Source organism: Myodes glareolus, chromosome 4, assembly GCF_982192425.1.
Source record: "Myodes glareolus chromosome 4, mMyoGla1.1, whole genome shotgun sequence".
NCBI classification, from domain to species: Eukaryota; Metazoa; Chordata; class Mammalia; order Rodentia; family Cricetidae; genus Myodes; species Myodes glareolus.
The window spans coordinates 38,934,715-38,948,017 of record NC_142029.1 but is presented as its reverse complement, the minus strand read 5'-3'; the positions used below and the strand labels follow the sequence as shown (position 1 = coordinate 38,948,017).

General features: G+C 39.2%; 1 protein-coding gene across 1 annotated transcript in view; it reads left to right on the top strand.

The window, feature by feature from the left end:
* Positions 1–6,435, top strand: part of Filip1 (filamin A interacting protein 1) — a 214,136-nt gene extending 207,701 nt beyond the window's left edge. The window contains exon 7 of the mRNA XM_085689450.2: positions 2,281–6,435. Within this exon, the coding sequence (XP_085545576.1) occupies positions 2,281–2,321 (41 nt within the window). The 3' untranslated portion in view covers positions 2,322–6,435. The remainder of the gene's footprint in view (positions 1–2,280) is intronic.
* Positions 6,436–13,303: the final 6,868 nt, after the last annotated feature.

Sequence of the window (13,303 nt, the reverse complement as noted above, 5' to 3'; positions counted from 1 at the left end):
TGTTGCCAGTTTTCTAATTTAAGTGTACCAATGAAGCCAAGGAGTGAGACCATGATGTTGTTTCTTCTGTGTAAACCCTCGGCTAACCCTTCACCAAATATGAGTTCTGAAATCATTTCTGTGTGGATTGTACAATGTCAGAATTAAGAGAAGGTGATTCTATGAACAAAGAGCCTTGTACACTCAGAAAGGTGTAAAAGCTAACAAAAATGTTAGCCATGCAGGGGACCTTACGGTGATTTCTGGTACCTTTATTTTTTATCCTGGATGAGAACAAGCATTCTGAGTCCCATCCACCCTAAGAATGGTTCTGGATTCCTCTCTTGCATTTGTTTCTATGAGTCCTTAAGAAAAGAAATGGGAAGATGCATTGTGATGTAGTTCTTTTGAAGATTCCTTGATGCATACTACACAATTTTTAAAAAAGTAATGAATATGAAATAGTACTTTAATCTTAGATGATGATGTCTACATAATATCTTAGTAAGTGCTTTTACTTTCCTGTAAAAGTTTTTTAGGTCAAGAAAAAAACTTCACACACACATACACATATATATGTATATACATTTGTATGTATATTTTTAAAGCTGTGCAAAGGCTTCAAATGTCTTAAGTATAAGACATTCTTCATCTAAACTTTGTTTAAACCCAATCTCAAGCCAAAAGGCTGAGAAAGGGAACAAAAATATCTCCACCTAGTGGCCTCCATTAGATAGTTAATGAAACCTGAATCCAAAAGCATTTTCTGTGGAGGATCACCCACCATGCAGTTAGCAGGAACCTATAGGTTTATGATGTAATGCAGCTTAGTTAATGTTTGCTTAAATATTAATTACCAAAGTAAAGTTATAATAGTGTGCATTTAAAGTTGAATATAGGTGGAAATGCTAGTTCTTTCCTTTGGGGGAGCAGGGTAGGTTGTTGTGGAATGACCTCGGAGCCTTCCACATGCTAGGCAAGCATGCTGCAGTTGAGCAACACCACAGCTGCTCTTCATGTTCCTGACAAATCCTGGTGGAAGTTTCTGCACTTACATCACTGTGTAGGCTGACAGAGAGGTGAAGATTTAACGTGAAACAATTTTCTTGCTTTTCTTTCTTCTGGTTTGCATAAGCTCAGTGTCTACAGGACTGTGTCTTCTTATCATGTTAGCTTCATGCCTACTACAGTGTACCAACCATCTCAGTACATAGTTTCAAAAGGACTGAATGAAAGCCGTCATGATACAAGTTTATGAGGCCATGAAGGCTAGTATAAAAGGAAAGGCAATCAAACAATGTGATGTTAAATGTTTGCAATGTGGCTGGACAGTTTTGTTTACCGAATCAGCTTTGAAATTTATTATAAGACTGAATCAGGGAGCAGGTGGGATGGCTCAGTGGGTAAAGGCATATATTGCTGATCCTGAGCTCCATCCCCAGGATATACGTAGAGTAAGGGGAGAGCCAATGTCTGCAAATCCATGACCTCTACACCTACTCCTACACACACAACATAAAGGAGTGTTTAAAAAAATGTTTTCAAAAAGCATGAATGAATTTATGGGGCCAGTGAGGTGGCTCAGTGAGAAAGGAGGTCTGCTGGCAAGTCTGACAACCTGGGTTTAGTTCCTGGGATCTGCATGGTAAAGGGAGGCAGCCAAGTCCTGCAAGTTCTTCTGTGATCTCCGCAGGTGTGGTGCGATGCATGCGTACCTCCACAACACACACTCGCTCAATAAATAATGTAATTAGCCGAAAGAATACATGTAGGTATAAAAGCACTAGCTAATTATGCAAAACCAGTCGTCAGAGAGCAAGTTGTTTCTTGACTTCTTTGGAACATGAAGGGACTATGTCCTTATTAACAGTCCAATCCACATGTGTTGAAAAAAGAAGTTAAAGATGTGTGGGCATTGTTCAGAGCGGAGCGTGTTCAGCTGGGAGAAGAGCTGCACAGAATGTCTTTTCCCATCATGTGACTTGTATATAGTAATTAATATATATATATATATATATATATATGTTTAGTTCTTTCATTAAGATTAACTTAACATCATTAGTATATTAAACATGGTTTCTAAAGAGCTTACAAATTATTTTTGGAAGTAAAACACGCATGCAAGTATAAAGAAGTTATCCCAAATAGCAGCGTCTGCAGAGTTGTTGATACTCATGTACATGTTTTTGTTTTGTTGTGTGAACATTTACGGTCTTTTATTGAAATGGTGTGGTACTGGTCTTCATATCCACTGCCGACTTGAGTTTAACTGAAAATACCATGTCTTTTTTCTCTTTATAGAGAGCATCATCATTCACCAGTTGCGAATGAGCTCCCGATGAGATTGCCACGCAGCCGTCAGTCATCACCAAGGCTCTCCATGCTACTGACGCTGGCTGGAAACACCTTATGGCTTCCAGTGATTTTTTTTTTTTGAGGATACAATTTATCAGTTAAAAACCACATCCTGGATGATTATGAACACATGTAGCAAAAGTAATTGAATCTTTGTGCCAAAGAAAGTTTTCTTCTCTTTACCTAGCTTTCAGGTCTGTGGGCACATGCTGTATAATTTATTTTTATAATACATTTTGTAATGTGATATATTTCCCTAAATTGTTTCTTTTCTCATAGTTTATGGCACATATATCTTTAGATTGCACTGTCAGTTCTTCTAAGTATTGATATTGTATATTCAAAAGGTTAACGTATCATTTTCTTTTTAGTACTTCATTGTTTTTAATGAAAAGAAGCACAACACTGTTTCCCTGGGCAACTTTAAGGTAACACCTAGAAACAGTAGACTCGGAGTTTTACTAATCATATAATGGTGTGGTCCTGACTGTGGCTTGTCACTGAAAACAGCATTCTGACTTAGGAGTCTAAGTACTTAAAAAAACCAATTTGTGTCTCCTCCTCTATGTTCTGTGTGGGAAACAAACAGTTTTGACTGGCAGTTCAATTTTATTTCTATTTGTATTATTTAATTATGTGTACAAAACAGTGACTGTGACATTGATTTGTTTCCCACATATTATTCCCACCCCATGAAATCTTGCAAATAAAAACTGACCTAGAAAATGTCAACTTTTTATTAAAAAAAAAAGATGGGGAGACCCAAATGTAGATAATCATTTCCCTTTTATTTTGATTGACTTTCATAACTCCATGTAGGTCTAAGAACAACTCCTCCTCTGCCTCCTCCTTCTACTATTCTTCTTGGTACAGGCCCTTGCTATTTATCCCTAGCTGGCCTAAACTTGGCTGTGTAGGCCAGGTTAGTCTTGAACTCAAGGGATCTGCCTGTCTGTGCCTCTCACAAGTGCTGGGACTAAAGACATGCCATAATACCCAGCTAAGAATATAGTTTTAAGGGATTAAAAGCCCAAACTATGTTACTCAAGTCTCAATGTCAGAACTGCTGTTGAATTTAGATTTATGTGAAAATGTGAAGTCTACTTGAACCTCTAGTTTAGGAAAAAAAAACTGTTGAGGGGGTGGGAATATTTCCATCAAAATTTTTAAAATAACTTTAAAGATAAATTAAAAGTTGACTCTCAAGTTTCTAAATGCTACTTTAGTGTGACTGAAGAGCCAATGTTTCTTCTGAAAACTATGAGGTAAGTAAAATCACCCGGATAAAGTGCTGTAGGCTCACCACTATAGTCCACAAGCTGTCCCCACGCCAGCCACAGGCTCTGGAATGGGAAACACAGTGCTACATTTCTTCCCTCGTGTAACCTAGAAGGTTTTAATATAATCTGTAGGGCTGACAAATCATAGTCCATACACACTGTAAACTAAAGAACTATACTTTATAAAAATTATTCTTGCTTTTTAAAAAGTAAGATAAAGTGTTATGTTTGGCTTACCCGAGCTTGAATGACTGTGGAGGTCTCACATAACCTTCTGTGGTTTTGATTACTGATCCAGAAGCCTGGAGTACGCGTGTGTGAAGATCTCTTAAAGCGCTGTTAAGTTTTATTACAATGCTAAAATGTAATGATATTTTCAATCACAAAACAGTTTTTATTTTATTTAGGTTTTTGTTGTTGTTGTTGTTCCAGACAGGGAGGGCTTCTTTGTATAGCTCTGGTTATCCTAAACTCACTCTGTAGACCAGGCTGGCCTCGAACTCACAGAGATCTGCCTAACTCTGTCTCCTGAGTGCTGAGACTACAGGTGTGTGCCATCACTGCACAGCTTTATTTAGTATTTTTATATTGACAGGGAGGTAAAGTTTTTAGGTGGCACAGTTGCCTGAAGCTTAATTATTTGCTTTAAATTAAAACATTACTTAGATGTATATTTGGATCTGATGGGTTACTTTCCCACCAGAGTTGTAATTAATTTTGGTATTTGTAAAGACAGTCAAGATTATATTGGAACCAGTCATCTGGGTAGATGCTGAGACTTTTTCTGATTACTTACCATAAATGTCTTTGGTTAAACATGAATGACAGATAAGTAAAATGAACACATTAAATTTAAAAAAAATAATTTTTTAAAATTTATATTATTATATATTATAATAATAATAATATATAGTTATATATAACTATATAGTTATATATATAATTAGTATATTATTATAATATTACCAAGATCACAATCACATCTTAGCAACCTTGTCTAGTTGTAAAAGCTGCCTTCACAGGAAATTCTGGCACTAACCCAGATTACATCATATAACTTCAATTTCTTTTACTGTAAATATGTCTTCATCAACTTGAATGAGACTAATTTTTGGATAGAATAATTTGGATGTTTCCTGAAGTATAATCAGTATTTCTAGTTCAAGGTACCATTGAATTAATCAATTTGTTTTACGCTTGATTTGTTGTTGTTTTGTTTTGTTTTCAAGACAGGGTCTCCCTATGTAGCCCTGGTTGGCCTGGAACTCGCTATGTAGAACTCACAGAGATCTGCCACTCTGTTTCCTGAGTGCTAGGAATAAAAGTGTCCAATACAAAGCCCAGCCTTTACACTTGTGTTTTGAGACAGGATTTCACTATTTAGCCCAGGCTGTCCTCCAAGACGCTATGCAGCTGAAGATAGGCTTGGACTCAGTCCTCCTGCCTCAGTCACCTTAGCATTAGGATTACAAGGATAAGTCACAATGCTGGCTATACCTTTCCTCTTGATAACAGTTTCTGTGTATTTGATTTTGGTTTTCATGGTATCTTCTACACTTTTTCAAGAGTTCATAAAGCACTGAGCTTGATGAAGATAGTGGATAGGGTGTATGCGCAGGATGCTGGTGCCCAGAACGTGTGTGCAATATGAATCTGCTGACTCCTCAGACAGCCATTAAGAAATCCTGATGTGGGATAGATAACTAGTTTAAGCACCAAGAGCAGCACAGACACCACTGCAGTAATACAGAGCTTGTAAACGTCAGGGCAAAGCAGGAGGAAACGGCTCACTAGGCAGGGCAAAGCAGGAGGAAACGGCTCACTAGGCAGGGCAAAGCAGGAGGAAACGGCTCACTAGACGTGTGATGGTTTTATTCAATGCCATGGTTGAACTTTCCCAGAAATACAGAAAAAACATAGCGGAAGCTGAGTATGTTCATGAGCTGTTTGAGCAACACATCTTAAAATGACAGAAATACAAAATGAAACTTAAAATCATACTTGGTACCTGAGGCTCACACCCTCTTACCTCTGCTACTAAACCAAAGCTAAAAAGAGCAGTTGGAAGGCAAAGAGAAAAAAGAATTAAAAACATCTGTAATAAAATATAAAAATTAGAAGTTCTCTGACCATCAGTACTTGTGTTTTAAATTGTTCAGTATTTATTTCATAACTACATAATTGTGTTGTCTATGGAAAATAAAGTCTCACAAATGTGGGAGGGGTATGTTTATGGACGCCATGGTAGATACAGGCATTTATCTCCTTTATTTGGTTCAAGTTATTTGGGGGAATTTCACCTTATCATCTAATATATTTTGTTACTTTACCATTGCAAATTTGAATTTTTAATCTAATTTAAAAAAAAGAATATAAAGTATTTGTTTCTCCAATATAATAAATGTATAATGTGATCAGTCAGTCTTAGAATTCTTCAGATTTTAACAGAGTTTTCAAAATCAAGACTATATTTTGGAGGGTTTTTATAAATACATTCTATTTTCCTATCATCGTCATTTTGCCTCCTTTAAGCAATATTAAGTGCATAAGCTTATTATTTCACACTGAAGCCATATGACTTTACGTATTTATCTTTTATGTGAATGTAATACCCTGTTTTCAGCTCTTCATAGGTGATTGGAATTACAATGAAGACATTCTCTGTGTTACTCTTACAATCAAATACATTCATGGAAATCTCACTAGAGTATGAAAAAAATGACAATGAAATTGGAAAGGATTGTGCAATATTCTTTTTACATAAGAACACAATATTCATAAAATTAAAACAATTTAAAATAAATTTACAACTTTTTAACAATTTACTTATTATTTTATGTGTTTGTGTCCAAGTGTATTGTATGTATGTATGTATATATGTATGTATGTATGTATCTATCTATCTATCTATCTATCTATCTATCTATCTGCATCATGTCCATCCAAAAACCCAGGCGGCCAGAAGATGACATTGGGTCCCCTGGGACTAGAGTTACTGGTAGTCTTGAACCACCTGATGTGGGTGCTGGGCACCAAACCAAGGTTCTCTGCAACAGCAGCAAGTGTTCCTAACCATTGAGCAATTTCTCCAGCTTCAGAACTTCCTTTTGCTCAAAATCATTTGCTTTAAAATAGTTTTTTTAGGGCTAGAGAGATGGCTCAGTGGTTAAGAGCATTGCCTGCTCTTCCAAAGGTCCTGAGTTCAATTCCCAGCAACCACATGGTGGCTCACAACCATCTGTAATGAGGTCTGGTGCCCTCTTCTGCCCTGCAGACATACAGACAGAATATTGTATACATAATAAATAAATAAATAGTTTTTTAAAAATGGGTTTGTTAGCTTCACATTTCATATTTTCTTAGTGTATTTCACTATGGTTGTGCAGATGTAGCAGAGTAACTGTCAAAAGGAAGGCTGTTCTTCCCAGTTACACTGTAGTTTTGATTCCTTAGTAAAATAAAACTTGTCAGGTTTTTAAGACAGGGAGCTAGCTAGGAGGGTCCTCTTGCTCCTTTACCATCACCAAAGGCAGTGTCAACCAGTGTTCATGTACTATTCTATATCTTTGTATTGTTAAACTAAAGGCAGATTCCTCAGCAGAGCAAACAGATGGAGTAGGAGGGCCTTCTATCTATGTGTTACTTTCATTGGTCAAATAAAGAAACTGCCTTGGCCTTTTGATAGGACAGCAGCTTAGATAGGCAGAGTAGACCCAACAGAATTCTGGGAGGAAGAAAGCAGAGTCAGGCAAACGCCATGGCTCTCCTCTCCGAGAGAGATGTAGGTTAGACTCATCCCGGTAAGCCAAAGTCACAAGGTGATATACAGATTATTAGAAATGGGTTAATTAAGATGTGAGAGTTAGCCAAGAAGAGGCTAGATATAATGGGCCAGGCAGTGTTTAAATAAATACAATTTGTGTGCTGTTACTTCGGGGTATAAGCTAGCTAGCCAGGCAGCGGCCCGCTGTTCCTCTTACTACAGACAGACCCAAGGCTCTGCTGCCAGGCATGGGGTAATGGAAGCTTGAGAAATGGTTTCCATAAAGAGGGATGAAGGTGAAGTAGGTTATGCTTAACCTCTTAGCTCGGTGCCAGAAATGATGGCCCATAACCAAAGCTAGTCCTAACTTACCTTTGCCTTACTTGGAATAAAGGAATGAGTTTTTTTTTGTGTTTATTGTTAGAGATGTAACTATCAAAGAAGCAAAGGGATTGCAGGACCAAAAAGGATATTGCTGTCAACCCTGACATCCTGATTTCAATTCCTGAGACCCACACATGGTTGAACTTGTTCTCTCATCACCAAATGTATGCTTTGGGACAGGTGCTCCCACACATACGTAAAGAGATGCATGCCCACATGCAAAATAAATACATGTAAAAAGAACATTTTAAAAAGCAAACAGGAAGGATATTAAGCCAAAATGCTTCTAGTATGTCCTACCATCAAGAAAATGAAGAGAAGCCCTGAGGGCACCATGGTTTAAGAACACTGGCTGAAAACACATTATTCATTTGAATTTTACAAGAGAAAAGGTTCCAGGGTCTAAACTACAGTTAAATGAATTTGTTAACCTCAGAGCTCTGGGTCAGGGACCATGTGGAAGGAAAACAGAACAGTCCCTCATCCCAGGGTTCTTTGGCAATAGCGTACATCATCTACTTTGGAAATGAAAACTTAACCAAGTTTCCTACATAGGAAAGATGTCAAATACAGAGATATTCTCTTCAAGTAAAGGACTCAGGGAAACTTCTAGTTCCAGGTACAGCTGCAGACAATTGTGAGCTGCATGTGGGTGGTGCTAGGAGTTGAACCTGGGTCTTCTAGAAGAGCAGTCAGTACTCTTAACCACTAAGCTATCTCCCCAGGATCCCCTCCCCTTTCCTTCTCTTTAATGTCAACCAGTTATTCCTTGATTTTCCTGGCAGTCACAGTATATCTTTTAGAGATGATCTCTAAGGAGAATAAAACTTCTTTTCCTTCTCTTTAGGACCTTTTTTTCCCCCTTCAAAATCTCCCTTAGAATGAATGCTTTGTCAGTTCCTTGCTTCTATTAAAAAAAGAAAAAAAAAATACTTACGAGGTCACCTGATAAGGTCCGAGTTTACACTGTCTCACAGTTTCAGAGGTCAGTCCACAGGTGCCTGCCTCTGCTCAGTCAGTGTACCATGGTGAGAGTCTGTTGTAGAGGAGGCCTATTCACTTCACAGTAGCCAGGAAGCAAAAAGAAATAAGGGAACAAAATCCCTGTATCCCCTTCAGGTCCACGCCCTTTGTCATGGTTTGAATAATGAAGGTCCCCATAGGCTCATATGTTTGAATGCTTGGTTCCCAGATGGTGGACTGTTAGGAAGGATTAAGAGACATGACCTTGGTAAAGAAGATGTGGCTTTGGGGGAGGTGAGTCACTGGTGGTGAGCTTTGAGGTTGTGAAAGATCACAATAGGCTCAGTCTCTTGTTCTGCTTGCAGCTTTCAGTTCTGATGAGAGCTGTCAGCTACTGTTCCAGAGTCATGCCCGCCTGCCTGATGACCATGGCCTTACCCCCTGAAACTGCAAGCAAGCTCCCAGCTAGTGCTCCCTTCCTCAGTTGCCTTGGTCATGGGTTTTGTCACAGCAGTGGCACTCCTTAAGACACCCATTGCTAGAACCTCCTCCTTAGGCTTTTATGGTTTTACTATCCCCAGTCCAGAACACTGTAAACTGGGATCAAGCCTTCAATAAACTGGACTTTGGGGGACAGACTGAAGCTATAACAACTGGGATTGTACAAATCTATGCCCAGTTTATATACTTCTTGCATATTGCCCACAGTGAATTCAAGAAACTGGACACAGCTTCAGCATAGTGTCTCATGCTTATACAAGATACTGGATAGTTTTTTTTTTTTTCTTTTTTAGCTTTTTAAGACAGGGTTTCTCTGTAGCTTCAGAGCCCATCCTGGAACTAGCTCTTGTAGACCAGGCTGGTCTCGAACTCAGAGTCTTGTCTTCCCAAGTGCTGGGATTAAAGGCATGTGCCACCATTGCTTGTCTTTTTTTTAATGTATTAGAGATTCAATCTGGTTCTCATACATGTTGAACATGTGCTCTACCACAGAGCTACGCCCAACTCTTTGGATAAATGTTTTTAAATTGCAATCCCTGCTAGAATGAGGCCTTGCCTACCCTTCCCTCAAGTTCCTGATTGCCCCAATTTTCAAATCTTATTCCCTGATCACAATGACATTTGCTCTCTCTCTTCTCCTCTCCCTACTCCCTTTTTTCTTTTACCTCCCCTTTTGCTCTTTATGCATAGTTCTTTCACATCTTTTGTAGGAAGCCATAAGTTAATTCAAGTTCCGTATGTTTTGTAGGCACCCAGTGAAATGCTTCTTGAGGATTAGTTCTTCAGACACGAAGTTCTTCTTCACTGAAGTACTGCTCGCTAGTACTTCCTTCCCAGAAACTTCTGGGCCCTCAGAAAGTGTAGATCCAGAATGCCTAATTTTAAAGGGAGATATGGTGTCTGTAAAGACCAGGGGCCACCAATGGGCAACCAGACAGTCTGTGATGCTTTAACAAGGGAAATGGACATGTTCATTTTCACTTCCCTTTTCAAAGGGGCCAGGCATTGGCTTCCACATGGTACACTGGTTTCAGCAGAAAGCAGGAGAAGTGAACTAACTGTACAAGCTAATGTCTTAGTTAGTTACTGGTCTGTTGCTATGAAGAGACACTATGACCACGGCAACTCTTTTTTTTTAATATTTATTTATTTATTATGTATACAATATTCTGTCTGCATGTATGCCTGTAGGCCAGAAGAGGGCACCAGACCTCATTACAGATGGTTGTGAGCCTTGCCGGGAATTGAACTCAGGACCTTTGGAAGAGCAGGCAATATCCTTAATTGCTGAGCCATCTCTCCAGCCCCAACAGCAAGCTGTTTTTATAAAAGAGCATTGCATGGCAGCACATAGGCAGGCACATACTGGAAAAGTAGCCAGGAGCTACATCCTGATCCACAGAGACACTTGGCCTGCTGTGGGATTTTAAAAGCCCACTCCCAGCCGGGCGTTGGTGGCGCATGCCTTTAATCCCAGCACTCGGGAGGCAGAGGCAGGCGGATCTCCGTGAGTTCGAGGCCAGTCTAGTCTACAAGTGCTAGTTCCAGGACAGGCACCAAAACTACAGAGAAACCCTGTCTCGGGTGAAAAAAAAAAAAGCCCACTCCCAGTAACATACCTCCTCCAACAAGCCCATAGTTACCCAAAGAAGGCCACCCCTTCTAATCCTTTCCAACAATTACACTTCCTAGTGAGCAAGAATTCAATTATATGAGCCATGGGGGTCATGCATGTAAGACTCCTTTGGTCTTCCATTGTCTCTGCAATGAGGATTTCATTTCCTACAGCTTAGTGTTTGACATCATAAAGGGACCTCCTACCACTCCGTAGACTCACAGAGCTAAGAGCTCACTCTTCCATTGTTTGTTGGCAAGTAATCTCCTCTAATGTGAATTCACTGAATTGCCAGGTAAGCTCTGGATTTACTGAGTATGTTTTACTCAGGCCTTTTGCCAAGTGTTGGGTCTTTAGAAAAGAATAAATAGTCTCTGGCCTTGAGTTTATATCTAGTGAGACAGATGTAAGTAGATTCCCTTCAGAACCAGATAATAAGTGCGGAGGTGGAGGCAGGTGTAAGTCCCCTTGAGCTCAGAAGTTGGAGTTACTTTAAAGCAATAGGTAACTTCATAGGTAGCAGTGACTCAAAGAAAAAAATAAAAGAAATGTACTTCCCACTGATAGAATTTCTAACAATTTAAAACTTGTCAAAATGGGAAAACAGTAAGTCTGACAATAGGTCTAAAAATGATCTCCCTATATGAGAGAACATTTTTAAAGGCAAGTTTTTTTCTATCTCTATGGTTTTCATGGAATAAGCTAAGCCTCTTTCCTTTTCTATTCTATTCCCCTTTCAATAATTAATTTCTTTGTTATACCTGTGACAGATGTCAGCTGGCTGTCAACCTGGAGATGGCACTGTATGTTACGATAAGCTCTTGTCTATAATTGATGACACCTGCTGGGAATGGAATCAACTGAGAGGTCAGAAGCAATGGGACTTGTGAAGTCTGGGGTCTCGCTGGACAGCCTTTCACTCAGAGTGAGAAAGGAAACCTCATTCTTTAAGTTTGGTGGCTGTCTCCTCAAATTTCTGAAATTTGGTGTCATTGTCCTTCTATTAAATGACTCACGATAAAAATATCTTGTTTAGCTGGTATTTCTGAGTGCTGACTGGTTATGCAAGAGCCAGCAGCAGTGGTGATCAGGCCAAACCTCTCAGCATGAGAACAAGAGGGTTCTTAAACATCTAAGAGTTCGATAAGCACACTACATAAAAATCAGGCAAAGGTCTTTTGTTTGTTTGATTTTGTCCTAATTTTTGAGGCAGGATCTCCCTGAAGTCAGTGCTGGCCTTGATTCTCCTGCCTCCACCTTGCAAATGCTGGGATTATGAATGTGCAGCACCATGACCAGATGGTTTTGTTTTTGTTTTTTCAGGCAGGGTCTTTCTGTGTAGCTCTGACTATCCTGGAACTCACTCTGTAGCCCAGGCTAGCTTCGAATTCAGAGATCTGCCTGCCTCTGCCTCCCAAGTGCTGGGATTAGAAGCGTGCACCAGCACCACCTGGCTAAGAGAAGATTCATTTTTAAAAGTATTTTTCAAACCCACACCGACTGTATCTCTAGTATAATACATACAGGAAATTAAATGTATCACACAAAATCTGCATCACCCTCCTAAAAATCTTCAGGGATACTTCCAAGATTAATTAGACCTACCCTAGTCTCTAAGCAGCTATGCATAACTGAACAGAAATGGAGCAAAAGATACTGAAAAGTACCCACACTATTTCCTAGCCATTACAGACTTTCTCTGGGTCAGTGGTGGCACACATCTTTAATCCCAGCACTTGGAAGTCAGAGACAGGTAAAAAGGAGTTCGAGGCCAACTTGGCCTACAAAATTCTACACAGAAGGCTACACAGAAAAATTAAGTCTTGGTGGTGGTGGTGGTGGTGGGGTGCTTTCTCTGAAACTTGTGTTCTAAGAGCAGTGAGTGGTTCATCCCCTTCAACTTTTCTAGGCAACATTAAGCTTCTATTCTTCGACATTTCTTTTCTTGCTGGCTTAGTGACATGATGCAGTCACTGAACTAAAAGATGAAAACTATGTAACTTATATTTCAAAAGCTAAACTAACTTTTCAGATTGTACGGTTTTCATATAGCTTACCATTTCAACTTTATCTTTTATACGTGGGCTCATACATGCATTGCACTTACTATGTTGCTCTGACAGCTTTAAGAAATATATAAATCCCACTTTTTTAAAAGTTTTTTTTTTGTTTTTTTTTTTTTTTTTTTGAGACAAGGTCTCACTATGTAGCTCTGATTGTCCTGGAACTCACAGAGATCTGTCTGTCTCTGTCTCCCAAGTGCTGGAATTAAAAGTGTGCACCACCACCACCCAGCCACCTTTGGATTTTGGATTTTTAACAAAAAAAGAGACACCAAGAGTTAATCTCTCCTACAAGGAACAAAAGGAAAGAGGAAGCAGAAAAGCACACCAGGAACAATCAGATCAGGACTACTATAACAATAGCAACAAAGCTTTGAAGCGAAGATGTCCTGCAGTATTG